General features: G+C 50.0%; 2 protein-coding genes across 3 annotated transcripts in view; both read left to right on the forward strand.

Moving 5' to 3' along the window:
- Positions 1-12,502, forward strand: part of RABGAP1L (RAB GTPase activating protein 1 like) — a 3,056,406-nt gene that overhangs the window by 1,664,909 nt on the left and 1,378,995 nt on the right. The gene's annotated exons all lie outside the window — the stretch shown is intronic.
- Positions 1,871-6,841, forward strand: GPR52 (G protein-coupled receptor 52). 2 transcript variants are annotated; one of them, XM_069641101.1, is made up of 2 exons: positions 1,871-2,469; positions 3,405-6,841. In XM_069641101.1, the coding sequence occupies exon 2, from the start codon at positions 3,754-3,756 to the stop codon at positions 4,843-4,845; it is 1,092 nt and encodes a 363-aa protein (XP_069497202.1). In that variant the 5' UTR covers positions 1,871-2,469; positions 3,405-3,753; the 3' UTR covers positions 4,846-6,841. The 2 variants fall into 2 exon arrangements, with proteins under 2 accessions (XP_069497202.1, XP_069497201.1); XM_069641100.1 differs by having other exon boundaries at positions 1,871-2,427.

Here is a 12,502-nt window from a genome sequence, read left to right on the forward strand (position 1 = left end):
CAAGAATGTGACTGTAACTAAGGAACAGGGGGAAAATGGTAGTCCATCCAGTGACAAAGAACAAGCAAGGAATAGGAGCTGTCCAGCCAAGAAAAAATAAGCAATTGGGGAATTGGAATTCACTCAAGGATAAAGACAGGAGAAGAATGGCAGTCCAACTGGGGACACTGGGCAAGAAAAGAATGGGAATCCACTGAAGGAAGAAGAAAGAAGGAATGAGAGCTTGGCTATCCAAGGACAAAGAAGGGAGGGATCAGGCCTCACCAAAGGATGTGGATGGAAAATCAATTCATGTTAAGGGGGAAGAGCGTGACAAATAGGATTAAGATTAGATGTTGGGGGTGAGTTGGCCTCGATACGTAATTCAGGCCAACGTTGTTGTACAAGACCCTAGGGTAAAAAATGAGAACTTAATGCAAGAACAAATCTGTTATTTTAACATGGTATGGAAAGAGGGGCCTAGTATAAGAACCAAGTACCCAATTGGATGATAAAGCACATATTTTCTGGAAATACCAATGCATGAAAGACATGACTCTTCCATGAATACCGTTTTGGTAGTCGTGACTAAGGGTTGATGTGCCATCCTGGACCTGCAGATTCCCCTGCTCATTGGCATGGTCAAGGGCTGTTAGTGCTGCCCCTCTCCCTACCCTGTTATTTGCTAGATGTGTAACTGTCTCTCTTACGGTCGACTCTATTAACCTTTTTTTCCTGAAAACCTCCACTTCCTGTGGTCTGTTCCCGCCCTCTTCTCGTTTTATTTTCGCCCAGAGTGGTTTTGGGCATATTGGACTTCCAAACTTGATTCCTGGTGGATTTGTCCCTGCGGCACAAGTAGTATCATGCAGCCCTGCATCCCCACAGTGTGTTAAGTTCTTGGGGAATTGGAGCAGCGTCGCCTTTGTCATAGTTAGTTCACTATCGCCACACCTGGGGCCCGCTCTTGGTGATTGTCTGTCGCGCGCTTTTTCAGCCCCCTCTCAAGCTGACTTTCTCCGGGTTCCGGAGCGTATTACTTCTATGAATAATGTATGGGCTCCCAGTGCCAGGCCGCCTTCGTTTACAGCTGAATAACCTCTGCAGGGACTAGACACAGACGTCCGTGGCGCAAGGCCATGCCTGTGGCATGGGTGCGTGGGATGGCACTTAGGAGACCTGGCGCACGCGCTTTGACCACTACATTCCATTTCAAGTAGTGTGTGGGGCCTTTCATAATATCTTCAGCCCAGTGTAGGGGCTTCGTGCGCTTAGTCCCCATGGACCACGAATCATCCCTGTCTGCAGGCCTTGAGGACTGTTCTATTAGGAGGGGGCCGAGGGGGGCCTGGCAACTGTTACCTAGTGACCGCATCTGCTGCGCTTGCGATTGGCTGCGCAGCTGATCGTGGCATAAGGGCCGAGTCACCTTTGTGATGGGGGGCTCCAGTGCATCAGCATGCTGCAGCAGGTGGGCTCTGGGCGGCAGCAATGTGCTAGGGTCCTACCTTCATGCCATGTTGAGGGTGGGAAAGGCGGAGGAAGAGTGTGGTTAGGGGGATAAGTGCACATTGGTGGCGCCGCGCGGCAGTTAGGGGAAGAGGGCATGCATGGGGAAGAGGTGGGTTAAATTGGATGAGGAGGATCGTCTTCTGGGAGGTAATTGGAAGAGTGCTCTCACTGACAAGGGACAGAGACCGGCGCAAAGGGCATTTTGGGAGCAGGAGGGCAAGGAAATAGTGTGCGTTTAAGAGCGGTAGCTGAGCTAGCTGTGAGCATATATGAAGAGAACGGGGAAAGGGGGCGGGCGGGCGATCTATGAATGGGGTGAGGAGGCTCTCGGGGAGGGGGAAGAGGAGGATGGTGGGGGAGGGGCTTATGGAGAAAGGGAGGAGGAGCGGGGGCCCCAGGTGCAGCAGGCAGGAAAGCGGTAATGTGAGCAGCGCCGGCAGGAGACGCGGCAGCAGCGGCTGAGCTACATGCATGCACGGACGGGCGACTCTTTATGCCCAGGCAGAGGCCACCGAGGCACTGCGCCGATACCCCAGCCCCGTCCAGTGTCGCACACCAGCGCGGGGGCGGCACCGAGCAGCCGGGCTCTAGGCGCCTCCAGAGCACGCTGGGAAGCGGGCTCCTTGCAAGGACGAGTTTAAAGACATTTTGGGGGCAAGTTTCGCTGTGCCACAGAAACATGTCATGCACATCTTTGCTCTGTTTGGGAGGAGACCCCTAAAACGTCTGCAGAGCAAGTGTAACGGTGACCTTTTGACAAAAGTAGACCCGGCCCCTCAAAAATCCGCGCAGGGCAGCCTTACCCCCAGAGCAGCGTTGTGGGGATGTAACCGTCGCAGCCACAGCACAAGTGGATGTTTCCTATGCTGTGAATTGACGCCCGTGCCAACCTGTGCCAGCGCCAGTCTAGTGGTGATGCTCCAGGGGGAGACTGAGGTGAGCTGTCCTGGGGAACGGGGTTCCGCCGCTGGGGTGCGGGTGAGTGTGTGTCTTGTTACAAGGACATCGCGAACGGAATCGGCTATTTTCCGTCTGTGGGAATTGAAAGTGTGGATGTGAAGTTGTATTCGGAGCATTAGGGGTTAAAGTCCACTATAGAAGTGGCAGCTTCTCACACTGCTTGTTAGTACCCGAGCGGGGTTAGTGGATTTCAAACTAGCCTGCGTCCATTCACTCATTGACCTCTTTGCCGCAACTGTACATTTTGTACCCGTTGCCATGGGGCTTGAGCGTGAAATGGTATCTTATGGGGGGTGCTGTCCTGAACAATGGACAGGCCGTGCATTGGGAGGCAGAGTGGGCGTGGCGGGAAGGGCGAGGCACGCTCTCAGGGTATGAATGGGGTCCGGGATGTTGGTCTTCTGTCCATCCTAGTGCTTGGCCCTTTAGATTGAGATGCGTTCGCGGCACAAAGCCACGCGCCCCTCTGCCCCACTCGCCCGTGAGCACTCCAGCAGCACCCATTGTTTCTCTTCCCTGTGAGCCCATCCCTCAGGCTGCTAAAATAGCTGCGGGAGCTGTTTGTCACTTTTGAGTTCCAGCAAAGTCCACCGAGCCTTTAATCCTTCTTAGGGGTGACGGGGTTAATAATGGGCACCCCCCCCCCCCGTGGGGGTATACATGTCCATTAGTAGAGTGAACCAATAAATGCTTGCCATGACTATCAGTATCACTATGGTTATCGCAGCTGAACATGCGATGTGTGGGTATCCATCACAACAGACACGGCTGCGCCTTCTTGCTCTCCCAGCAGCCCGGGCAGCGCAGGCTAGTGTGGGCACACGAATCATTGGGGCAGTTACCCCTCTTGCTTTCTCGGCCAGGGGTAGTGGTCATTTGGTGCTTCCTTTTTGTCCCACCGCCTCCCAGAATGAGATGTATTCACCTTGTCTCTTTCTTCTCCCACCATGCAGGGTCACGAGCCCGAGCCCTGCCGCTGGCCTGCCATGTGTCCTGAACGAATGGATGGAGAATGTCTGCCAGAGTTCACCTGTGGTCTTTCCTCGCCCCATGTGTGCCCCCTCATCTCTGTGGCCTTGCCCATTCTGCCACGGCGCTGCCACCCGCTTCTGAGGCGGCATGAGAGGCCATAGGATCCCTTTGCCTCATCCAACCCCAGCAGTGGCTTCCGTGCGGGGCCTCGACGACCCTCGAAGCGCTGGAACAGAGGTTCGCCCAGGAGATGCCGGACCGGCTGCCAGCTGCCACCGTGCACCCTGAGACGCCCCTCGACAGAAGGAAGTGTGCTCTGCTGGCCGGACCATGAACCATTCCTGGTGGCTGGATTCCAGGACCGTCAACTTAAGCAGCGCCTCGGTTAACATCTCTGGACGGCACCTCTGCCCCTTGGGCTTCGGCCACTACAGCGCAGTGGACGTCTGCATTTTGGAGACTGTGGTCATCGTGCTGCTCACTTTCCTCATCATCGCCGGAAATCTTACGGTGATCTTCGTCTTTCACTGCGCCCCGCTGCTCCATCACTACACCACCAGCTACTTCATCCAGACCATGGCCTACGCTGACCTCTTTGTTGGGGTGAGCTGTTTGGTCCCTACACTCTCCCTACTTCACTATTCCACCGGCGTCCATGAATCGCTGACCTGCCAGGTGTTTGGCTACATCATCTCTGTGCTCAAGAGTGTCTCCATGGCCTGCTTGGCCTTCATCAGTGTGGACCGCTACCTGGCGATCACCAAGCCACTGTCTTACAACCAACTAGTCACGCCGTGCCGCCTACGGCTGTGTATTGTCCTCATCTGGCTATACTCGTGTCTGGTGTTCTTGCCATCCTTCTTCGGTTGGGGCAAGCCCGGCTACCATGGCGACATCTTCCTCTGGTGTGCCACATCCTGGCCCACCACTGCTTACTTCACAGGTTTCATTGTCTGCTTGCTGTATGCCCCTGCTGCCCTGGTCATCTGCTTCACTTACTTTCACATCTTTAAGATATGTCGGCAGCACACAAAGGAGATGAGCGACCGCCGGGCCCGGTTTCCCAGCCAAGAGGTTGAGGGTGGCAGTGGTAGTGAAGGCGGGCCCACCCCTGACCGCCGCTATGCCATGGTATTGTTTCGCATTACCAGTGTCTTCTATGCTTTGTGGCTACCCTACATCGCTTACTTCCTGCTGGAGAGCTCACGCGTGCTGGACAGCCCCGCCATGTCTTTCCTCACTACATGGTTGGCCATCAGCAACAGCTTCTGCAACTGCGTCATCTACAGCTTGTCAAACAGCGTATTCCGGCTGGGCCTGCGCCGGCTCTCGCGCACTCTTTGCTCTTCGTGCATTTGTGTCAAGACCCAGGATGTCCGGGACCCCAAGCCTCGAAAACGGGCCAATTCCTGCTCCATCTGAAAGGAAGATCTGGACCTTGGGGCCAACAGAACCAAGGTATTTGAGAGTGCAGGAGATGGAAAAACTCACAGCCATCGAAATAAAAGAAATACTCTCCAATGATGTATGGTGGAAAGGGCAGGAGAAATGAGGACGAACTAGAAAAAACTGTACATTACGGAGTTAGTGACTCCAGCAAGTGATGGTAGAAGTTGGACAGTGTTGACCGCAGCAGCCTTCAGTGTCTCGCATGTGTTTGTTGTCTAGAAGTGAGCTTCCGTTTTGGAGGCTCTATGCAGGGTGTAGAGGAGGCTCGCTGTGTTTTTTGACTATCTCACAGGTAGAGATTCCACCAGAGGAGTGCCCTTACCGAGTGATGTGCCCTTTGCAGTTGTGTGAACAGAGTGCATAAGTCATTAGTCCCAGGCAGACTCTCACCTATTCATACACATGCTTAACTGTTGAGTGCCACTATTGACTGCAGCTGGTCTCTGTTACTGGTAACCATCACTCTCAACCGCTCGGACTGATACTGTCACTGCAGGTCCACAGCTATCCACTATCCTTCACAGCCTAACAGGTGCACTCTATCACTCAAACCTACCGACTTGTCTCTGGCGGGCTCATTTCTGCCCCTGTCGCACTCGGGTTGGAAGCTATTCACTGTTACTCATAAACCCTCACATCCTTAATGTCACTCAAACCTATCCACTGTCCCTGCCCCCTTTCGGTATCACTCACATTGATTCTCTGTCACTGGCAGGCTCACTCCTGTTTCACACACAGGTCTGTCGCACTGGGTTGTCTTTCTAGGTTCGGGTCGTGGTCCTTTCTGAGCCCAACCCTCGATAAATTCCATAGATTCACCACACTTATAAAGTGGCAGAGGGGCAGCATGTCATGTGTGACTCCTGCAGCCGGACCTGCTTTTAAGCCAAGAGCACTTTGCTTTCGAGTAATGCCCCAGAATGCCCACTCAAGTTGACCCCTGCGAGAAGCCATTTTAGATTGAATCTTTGCCACGCTGCAGCAGCTGTTAGAAAGTAACAGTGAGAGCGATTGATAGCTGTTAGGCATTGTTCTGCTGAGGCTCCATCCTTCCTGGAAGTGCACAGAAGCCTACTCTCTGCCACTGCACTGTACACTATATCTGTATAGCTCAGTGATATAATGTGCCCATGTGTTGACTTTCAGGCATGATGTAGCCTCAGCATGACACAGTACACTTCCAGGATCGCACACACGTTCTGGCTTATTACAAACTCCTGCAAACATGCACGACTAAAACAGCCAATTAAAAACGCACAGGCCTTTATTCGCATATTCCCCTGGAGCTCTCACGCCACACTCGTAAAAATACATCTCTCTCTGTCCAACACATTCCTACTGCACTCCTTTACTCGCCTATCAAATTCTTGCACTTAACCTCTACTGTTCTGCAATCTCACATCACACTTATGGTCTTGGGCCTCACTCTTTCAGTCATGCACGCTCTTAAAGTACTCATGTTCACTATTTCACTCGTCCAAATCCTCATTAAAGTGTGTCTCACAGGTCCCCTCCCAGTACGCAGGCTCATGTATTTACATGAATTCACTCTCATAGTAGCACTGCTACTGCTGTGCACTCACACTCGCAGACCCTTTAATGACCCTCACGCTTTCCCTGACCCCAGGGACTGACGCTGGGAGAACGGCGCTTTGGGCCATGGATGGTGTGTTTGTGAGAATACGGTACTAAGCGCCCTGAAGCGGGCTGGTGCAGCCGGTGGTGCTATGGAAAAGCGAACAGCTGCCCCCTTTTCCTTTGCCTCCTCCTGAAAAGCCCACAGCCCTGCTGCTATTTTTAGCTTTGTATGTTTTTAGATCTGTACATATTGACAAACGTGTTTGTGTTTACAAATACATGTATGTATAGTGTGTGTATATGTATATAGTATATATATTTTTTATATAAAAATATATAGTTTATGCCGCATTGGTGAGAATAGATTAAATCCAATAAATCGTGTCATTCTGAAACAAAGACCTGGTAAAGGTGACTCTGCCTGTATGTTCACTAGTAATCAGCCATTTGCTTTGGGTGCACCAGTCGAAATAGGGATTGAAATGAAGAGTGGGCAAGCAGGAGCTAAAAGCAGCTCCTGGGTATCCGGCATTAGCCAACGAGCAGGAGCTACCACTGGGCAACCAGGAGCTAGATCATAGCGTGCCGCAAACCTAACTTCCACATAAGATGCAAACTTAACATGTTATTATTTAGGACCCCTTGCGCTTTAAATAATGCTTATTGATAATGTTCCCAAATGCACAGAGTTAAATTCACATTGGTGTGTTAGTTCAGCACCAGTTGGCCTAAGGAACCAAAAGAAGCTCCTGGTATGATGTCTGTTTCATGTATATCCCCTCAAAAATATCGCCATATAAAAATATCGCCATATTTTTGCAGCAATATTACGGCATGGAACCTGCAGGGGACACCCCCGCAACCCCCATATTATTTTTAAGGGAGCCGGGGACACACCCGCAAACCCCGCTCCCCAAAACCCCAAATATTATCCCCACTAAAAATATCGCCTATAACCGTTCCCGACGACCATATATCCGGCAATATTTTTGGTGGGGATAATATTACCTGATACCTTGATGCCAAGCTAACCAGGCTCTTCTAGGGTACAAGTGGGAGCTAAATGGCTCCCAGCTCCCCTCAATTTCGAACAATGGGCACAGTGTGTGGCATTTGGGGGGCGATAGGAGCACTTTGTGCATATTTTTCAATACAGCGCAGCAAGCCACTCCGAGATGAATACAATTCACAATTATTGTGTGTACACACGGAAACACAATACAAAAATACAAAAAGCTTGGATAGAACCTGTCCAAAAAAAGGTCAGCATGTGCAATGCGATTTTTACAGGCTCTCCTTTGTGCTGGTGCGGCCGGGGCACCCTATGTAAAACAAAAGGTTACCCCATCCCTGCCCTGCAGTGCCGCCCTACGTAAGTGAACAGCTCCCCCCTCCCCCCCCCCACCCCCTGTGGAAGGAGCTTTTCAGTTACGTTGGCCCTGCTGCCAGCATGGGGAGCTGTTTTTCTATTACAGAGGGGTGATGCTGTCACACCAGCTCGGGGGAGCATTTCAAAGGCACTGCTGCCACACCAGCATGGGGCAGCAGGCAGCATTTGAAAAGCTTACTTGAGCTTGCATGGTGGCAGTGCCCTATTAAAGAGAGAAGCTCCCTGCAGCTGTGAGTTAGTAATGGAAGTTAGACTCTGCTGTTTTCAATGGTCACAATACGCACCCTAACAAACACATGTATGTAAATTGCAAGGCATGTACCAATGTGGACATCTCTTGAACAGGATGTGAGGCTGGCCGTTTCCACATTTGTCCTCATACTAAGTCTTCCGAAGCTGAGATTGGGAACCGATCTCTGATTTTCCTGGGTAAGCCCTGGTCCTCATGACAGAACAACTTCCTGTGCTGGTGCCGGGAGGTTTTCTTTTTTTAGAGTGCCAAAGAGCAAGGGGGCGCCTTGAAGAGCTTCCCTGAGCTGGCACAGTGGTGGAGTCACCATCAATTCTTGTGGGGGTTGGGTTGAGAAGTGGCTGGAGCTCAATTTTGAAAGCTTGTCATGATTGGGTATATTGACATCACCTGGGTGGGCTTTTGTCCTCTGCCACTCTGTTTGTTGCTGCTGCCACGTGAATGGATGTTTGAATAGTCTGCTCTCCCAGGGGAGAAATCTGACAGGATCTTGGGGCAACGCTTTCCCATCAGAGCCCAGGGCTGAGCACTTGGACATTAAGGTATAGTGCTAACGTCTTCCTGCAAACTCCTAAAAGTCAGAGGGCTGAGCCCTCCCAAGCCAGGGGCTGGCACCACCCCATTTAAGTGAAAAGCTCCGGTGCTGGTGCCAGCCGTGCCTTCCTACGGGAACAGGGAGCCCCATTTCGTATCGCCTGGGCGGGCTAAGGTTGGCCCTGGCCGCAGTTTAAGATGAACTTGTGACGGGATTCCCTATAATGCTATTTTGGATAGTTTGATATTTTGGCGCGATCTGCTTCTCCAATGCATACGCGTCTCGGGGTCCATACATTTGTTTATATCACTAACATCTAGAAAAGTAACCAGATAATAGGAGCTAGTGCTGGCAATTTCAGACCTTAGTTGTGAACTGACATCACAGATGAAGTCAGGAACCACATCGGAAATGTGCCTGAAAGAGTGAGGAGTGCGTGCTCTGGCTGTGCACATCCCACCAATGCATTTGTGAATGTTTTAATGTATGGGCACAAGAGCAGTGGATGGGCATTGGCATGCAGTGTGGGAACAGGCCAATGGTGTGTGGACGTGTGAATGGACGCATGTGCAGCACATGGGGCGAGCGCACAATCCACCCTATCAAGTAAGGCCGCCGTTGCTAACCAATAATTCTCAAATGCGCCCGATTCTCCTCTTCCTCGTCACAACCTTCCAAAGTGGCGAGGAAAAGGCACGTGGGGCTAATGTTGCTACATCTCAGTAAGCTAAGGCCACTCGAAGAGGCACCCTAGACAAATTCCACTCACACGTACCAGTTTGTGCATTTTCATTGATAAAGCCAACTTTTACTTTTAACACATGGTTTACTTTGTTAGGTCCCATAGGCGGTGAGATGGGTCAGGTGTGGAGTGGTGGTGACTGACCTGGCAGACCCGACCTCTCTGTAACTACTGCAGACCCATTATTGACTTTTGAAACATTTAAAACATGTTTTAAAACATTTTAAAACATTTAAAATGGTATATTTCTTTTTTCATCTACCAAAAACACAATTTTGTCAAACTTTTTGTTGTCATTAAAAGACAACCGGTCTTGTTATTATTCTGGAAAAAACGTTTCAATGTGATTGTGATTATTTAGGGCCTGATTACAGAAACTTTGCACTGGTGCAAGTGCAAAGTTGTACGTTATTAGCATTAGGGAAAAGTTTGCCCTTTTTCTAAAAACATTGGGACAAATTAGAAAACCATTGCTTCATGGCAAGTGAAGTTTGGCATGGTATAAGCACCAGGGCACCTAGTCAAATATTTGCACTGCATTTTTGCACCAGGGCAAAATGTACTCTAGTGCTATTACACATTAGGGCAAACTTTGCCATGGTACAAACACGCAGTGAAAATGTATCTTTTTTGCACTGGGGCAATTTTGGCCCTGGTGTATATACCATGCCAAACTTCACTATTCATGGTGCAGTGGTTTTCCAATATGCCCCAGTGTTTTTAGAAATAAGGAAAACTTTGCTCTGGTGCTAATACTGTGCAGCATTGCACTTGTACCAGTGCAACGTTTCTGTAATCTGTCCGTTGGTGTCTAAAGCAGAGTCCCTGCTGCCTTCCCACCTCCAAAAACTCAGCAATGTAATGAATACGTAAGTAAGCCCAGTCCTGGGCCAGCATAACCCCCGTGCCTGGCCCAAACCCACCCATGGGCCGTCAGGACCAATGTCGAGTATCTCTGCTGCCAGATGATGTCAACCCCCATCCAAACTCCTCCGAATCCGGATAGAGGAATTGGGCCAGAACAAGACAGAGCAGCGCTCTGGCAAAAAAGGTATTGCTGGAGCGCCGTTTCATGTAGACACGAGGCCCAAACCACCACCAAGTTGAGGAAGCTCTCTGCCCCGAACACTGTGTCAGGAAACTGCTGAGAGTCTCCCCATGTCTGCCACAGGTGGCAGTCAGGGGCTTAGAGACACAGTGTCAGACACGTGTTTCTATGCGTGTAGCTTAGCCGCGATGTGGAACGACATCACTGACTGCATCTGAAAGTCGTCCTTTGCACAACAGCCCAAACTCAAACAACAAAACCATCCCCCTTTTCTTTCTTTCTTTCTTTCTTTCTTTCTTTCTTTCTTTCTTTCTTTCTTTCTTTCTTTCTTTCTTTCTTTCTTTCTTTCTTTCTTTCTTTCTTTCTTTCTTTCTTTCTTTCTTTCTTTCTTCTTCCTGACAGATTTTATCCATCAGCAGTGATTATTGGATACCGAGGCTTGAACCTTATTACTCCATCTTCTCCGTTTGAGTGTGTAGTCATGGGTTGGATTTCTTCATGTTCTCTGTGAATTTGTCACAGTAAGCTTGGTTTCACGGGGTTTTTATTGCAATATTGCATTATTGCCTTCAGGCCACTTCTGAAAGTTCCAGGCTCCACAGCTCTCCTCTGCTCCACATCTCACAGGTGTTGCGCCGTCAGGGGCCATCCCCTGCTTACGCTCTCCACTCTGTCTCTGGACTGCCCCTCTCCTCGGCATGTGTCTTTCATCCCTCTTCAGTCTACTCATCAGTTTTATGGATGTTTCTCATTTTAGAGTTTTGCAAATCTGATAGTGCCATATATGCCACTATGGGAAATGCCTGAGGAAATTCCTCACAGGAACGGGGGTCCTTGTACCCTAAGGGGAAGTCTCTCCAAGTGAGGCTCCACTTGCCCAGACCCCTAGGGAGAGTCTTGCAGAGCAAGCTCACCTATCTAGCCCCAAAGGGGGTGGCTCCCTCATGGGGAGAAGAAACAAATACCCACGATCCGTCACACAGTGTAGCAACCCCTTCTACTCGAGACATTGGCTTTATACAGAAGCACACATGCATTTCAACTTAGAGGGAGGTTCCAGTCTAGGCATAGTATCATTAAGCAAAAAGGTTTTGGTGAATGAACAGTGTATCAGCATACAAGTCTTAGGAAGAGGCTGGGCGTCATTACGGGTCCGGCTGTAACCATGCCGGTACTACCGGCGTGTTGCTGCCGGACCCGTAAATATTTACTGGCACCTGACCTGCCGGTAACACCGGGGGATTACAACCCTGGTGGTCCAGAAAGACAGGCGCCGGTTAATTGTGATTCCCATAGAGTCCAAAAGGACTCTATGGGAATGGGGAACACGGAGCACCGTTGTTAACGGTGCCAGTGCTTCCGTGATGTTATGCATACCATTGCCGCTGTGCCCGGCAGCATCCGACCTGTCAGGCACAGTGGCTCTGGCATGCAGACCTCTAATATGCCGGTCCAGAAACAACAGTGCCGGTTAGCTTACCAGCACCGTTGTTTCTGGACCAGCATGCTCAGAATGAGCCCCTCTGTGTTCTTAAGCTTAGGAAGGCATAATGAGGATGGAAGGCGAACAGTGATACATTTAGGCTCTTGTTGTGCAAGCTACTTCTACAGTACACTCACGGCTCGGGGCATGCAAACCTGCTTCTTAAATGACAACCTCTGTCTGCTAAAGCCGCCTTGCCTAGGAAAGCGACAGTTTAAAACACGCTTCTATATGCTAAAAGGGAAATGCGTCAGAGGCAAGAACAGTGGAAGAGGTAACCTCTAGGTACGAGACGGTAAGGCCTTTAAAGTTAGGATATGTGCATTAGAACATAGGGCTCACACACCAATGGTAATAAGGCACTTGTTAAACATGATAGCTTTGGCTGAGCATTATTATAAAGCGGCAATTTAATCAAGGAGCTCATAATATTTTTAGAAAATAATCCTGCCTTGAATAAAATTACTAAAATAGATGCCTGGGTTCCATAATCTTGCTTGAGCAACACAATCTGAACACATTCTGGACCAAGTGCTCCTGAAATACTAATTGTTCTAAGTGTCTGCAATACATAATGCCATTATAGCACACTGAATACGATGTT

The sequence above is a fragment of the Ambystoma mexicanum genome, chromosome 1q (assembly GCF_040938575.1).
Source record: "Ambystoma mexicanum isolate Mex_15411 chromosome 1q, UKY_AmexF1_1, whole genome shotgun sequence".
NCBI classification, from domain to species: domain Eukaryota; kingdom Metazoa; phylum Chordata; class Amphibia; order Caudata; family Ambystomatidae; genus Ambystoma; species Ambystoma mexicanum.

Bases quoted from the DNA above. Each gene is read 5' to 3' on its own strand.
- GPR52 (XM_069641101.1), top strand. From the start codon at position 3,754: ATGAACCATTCCTGGTGGCTGGATTCCAGGACCGTCAACTTAAGCAGC.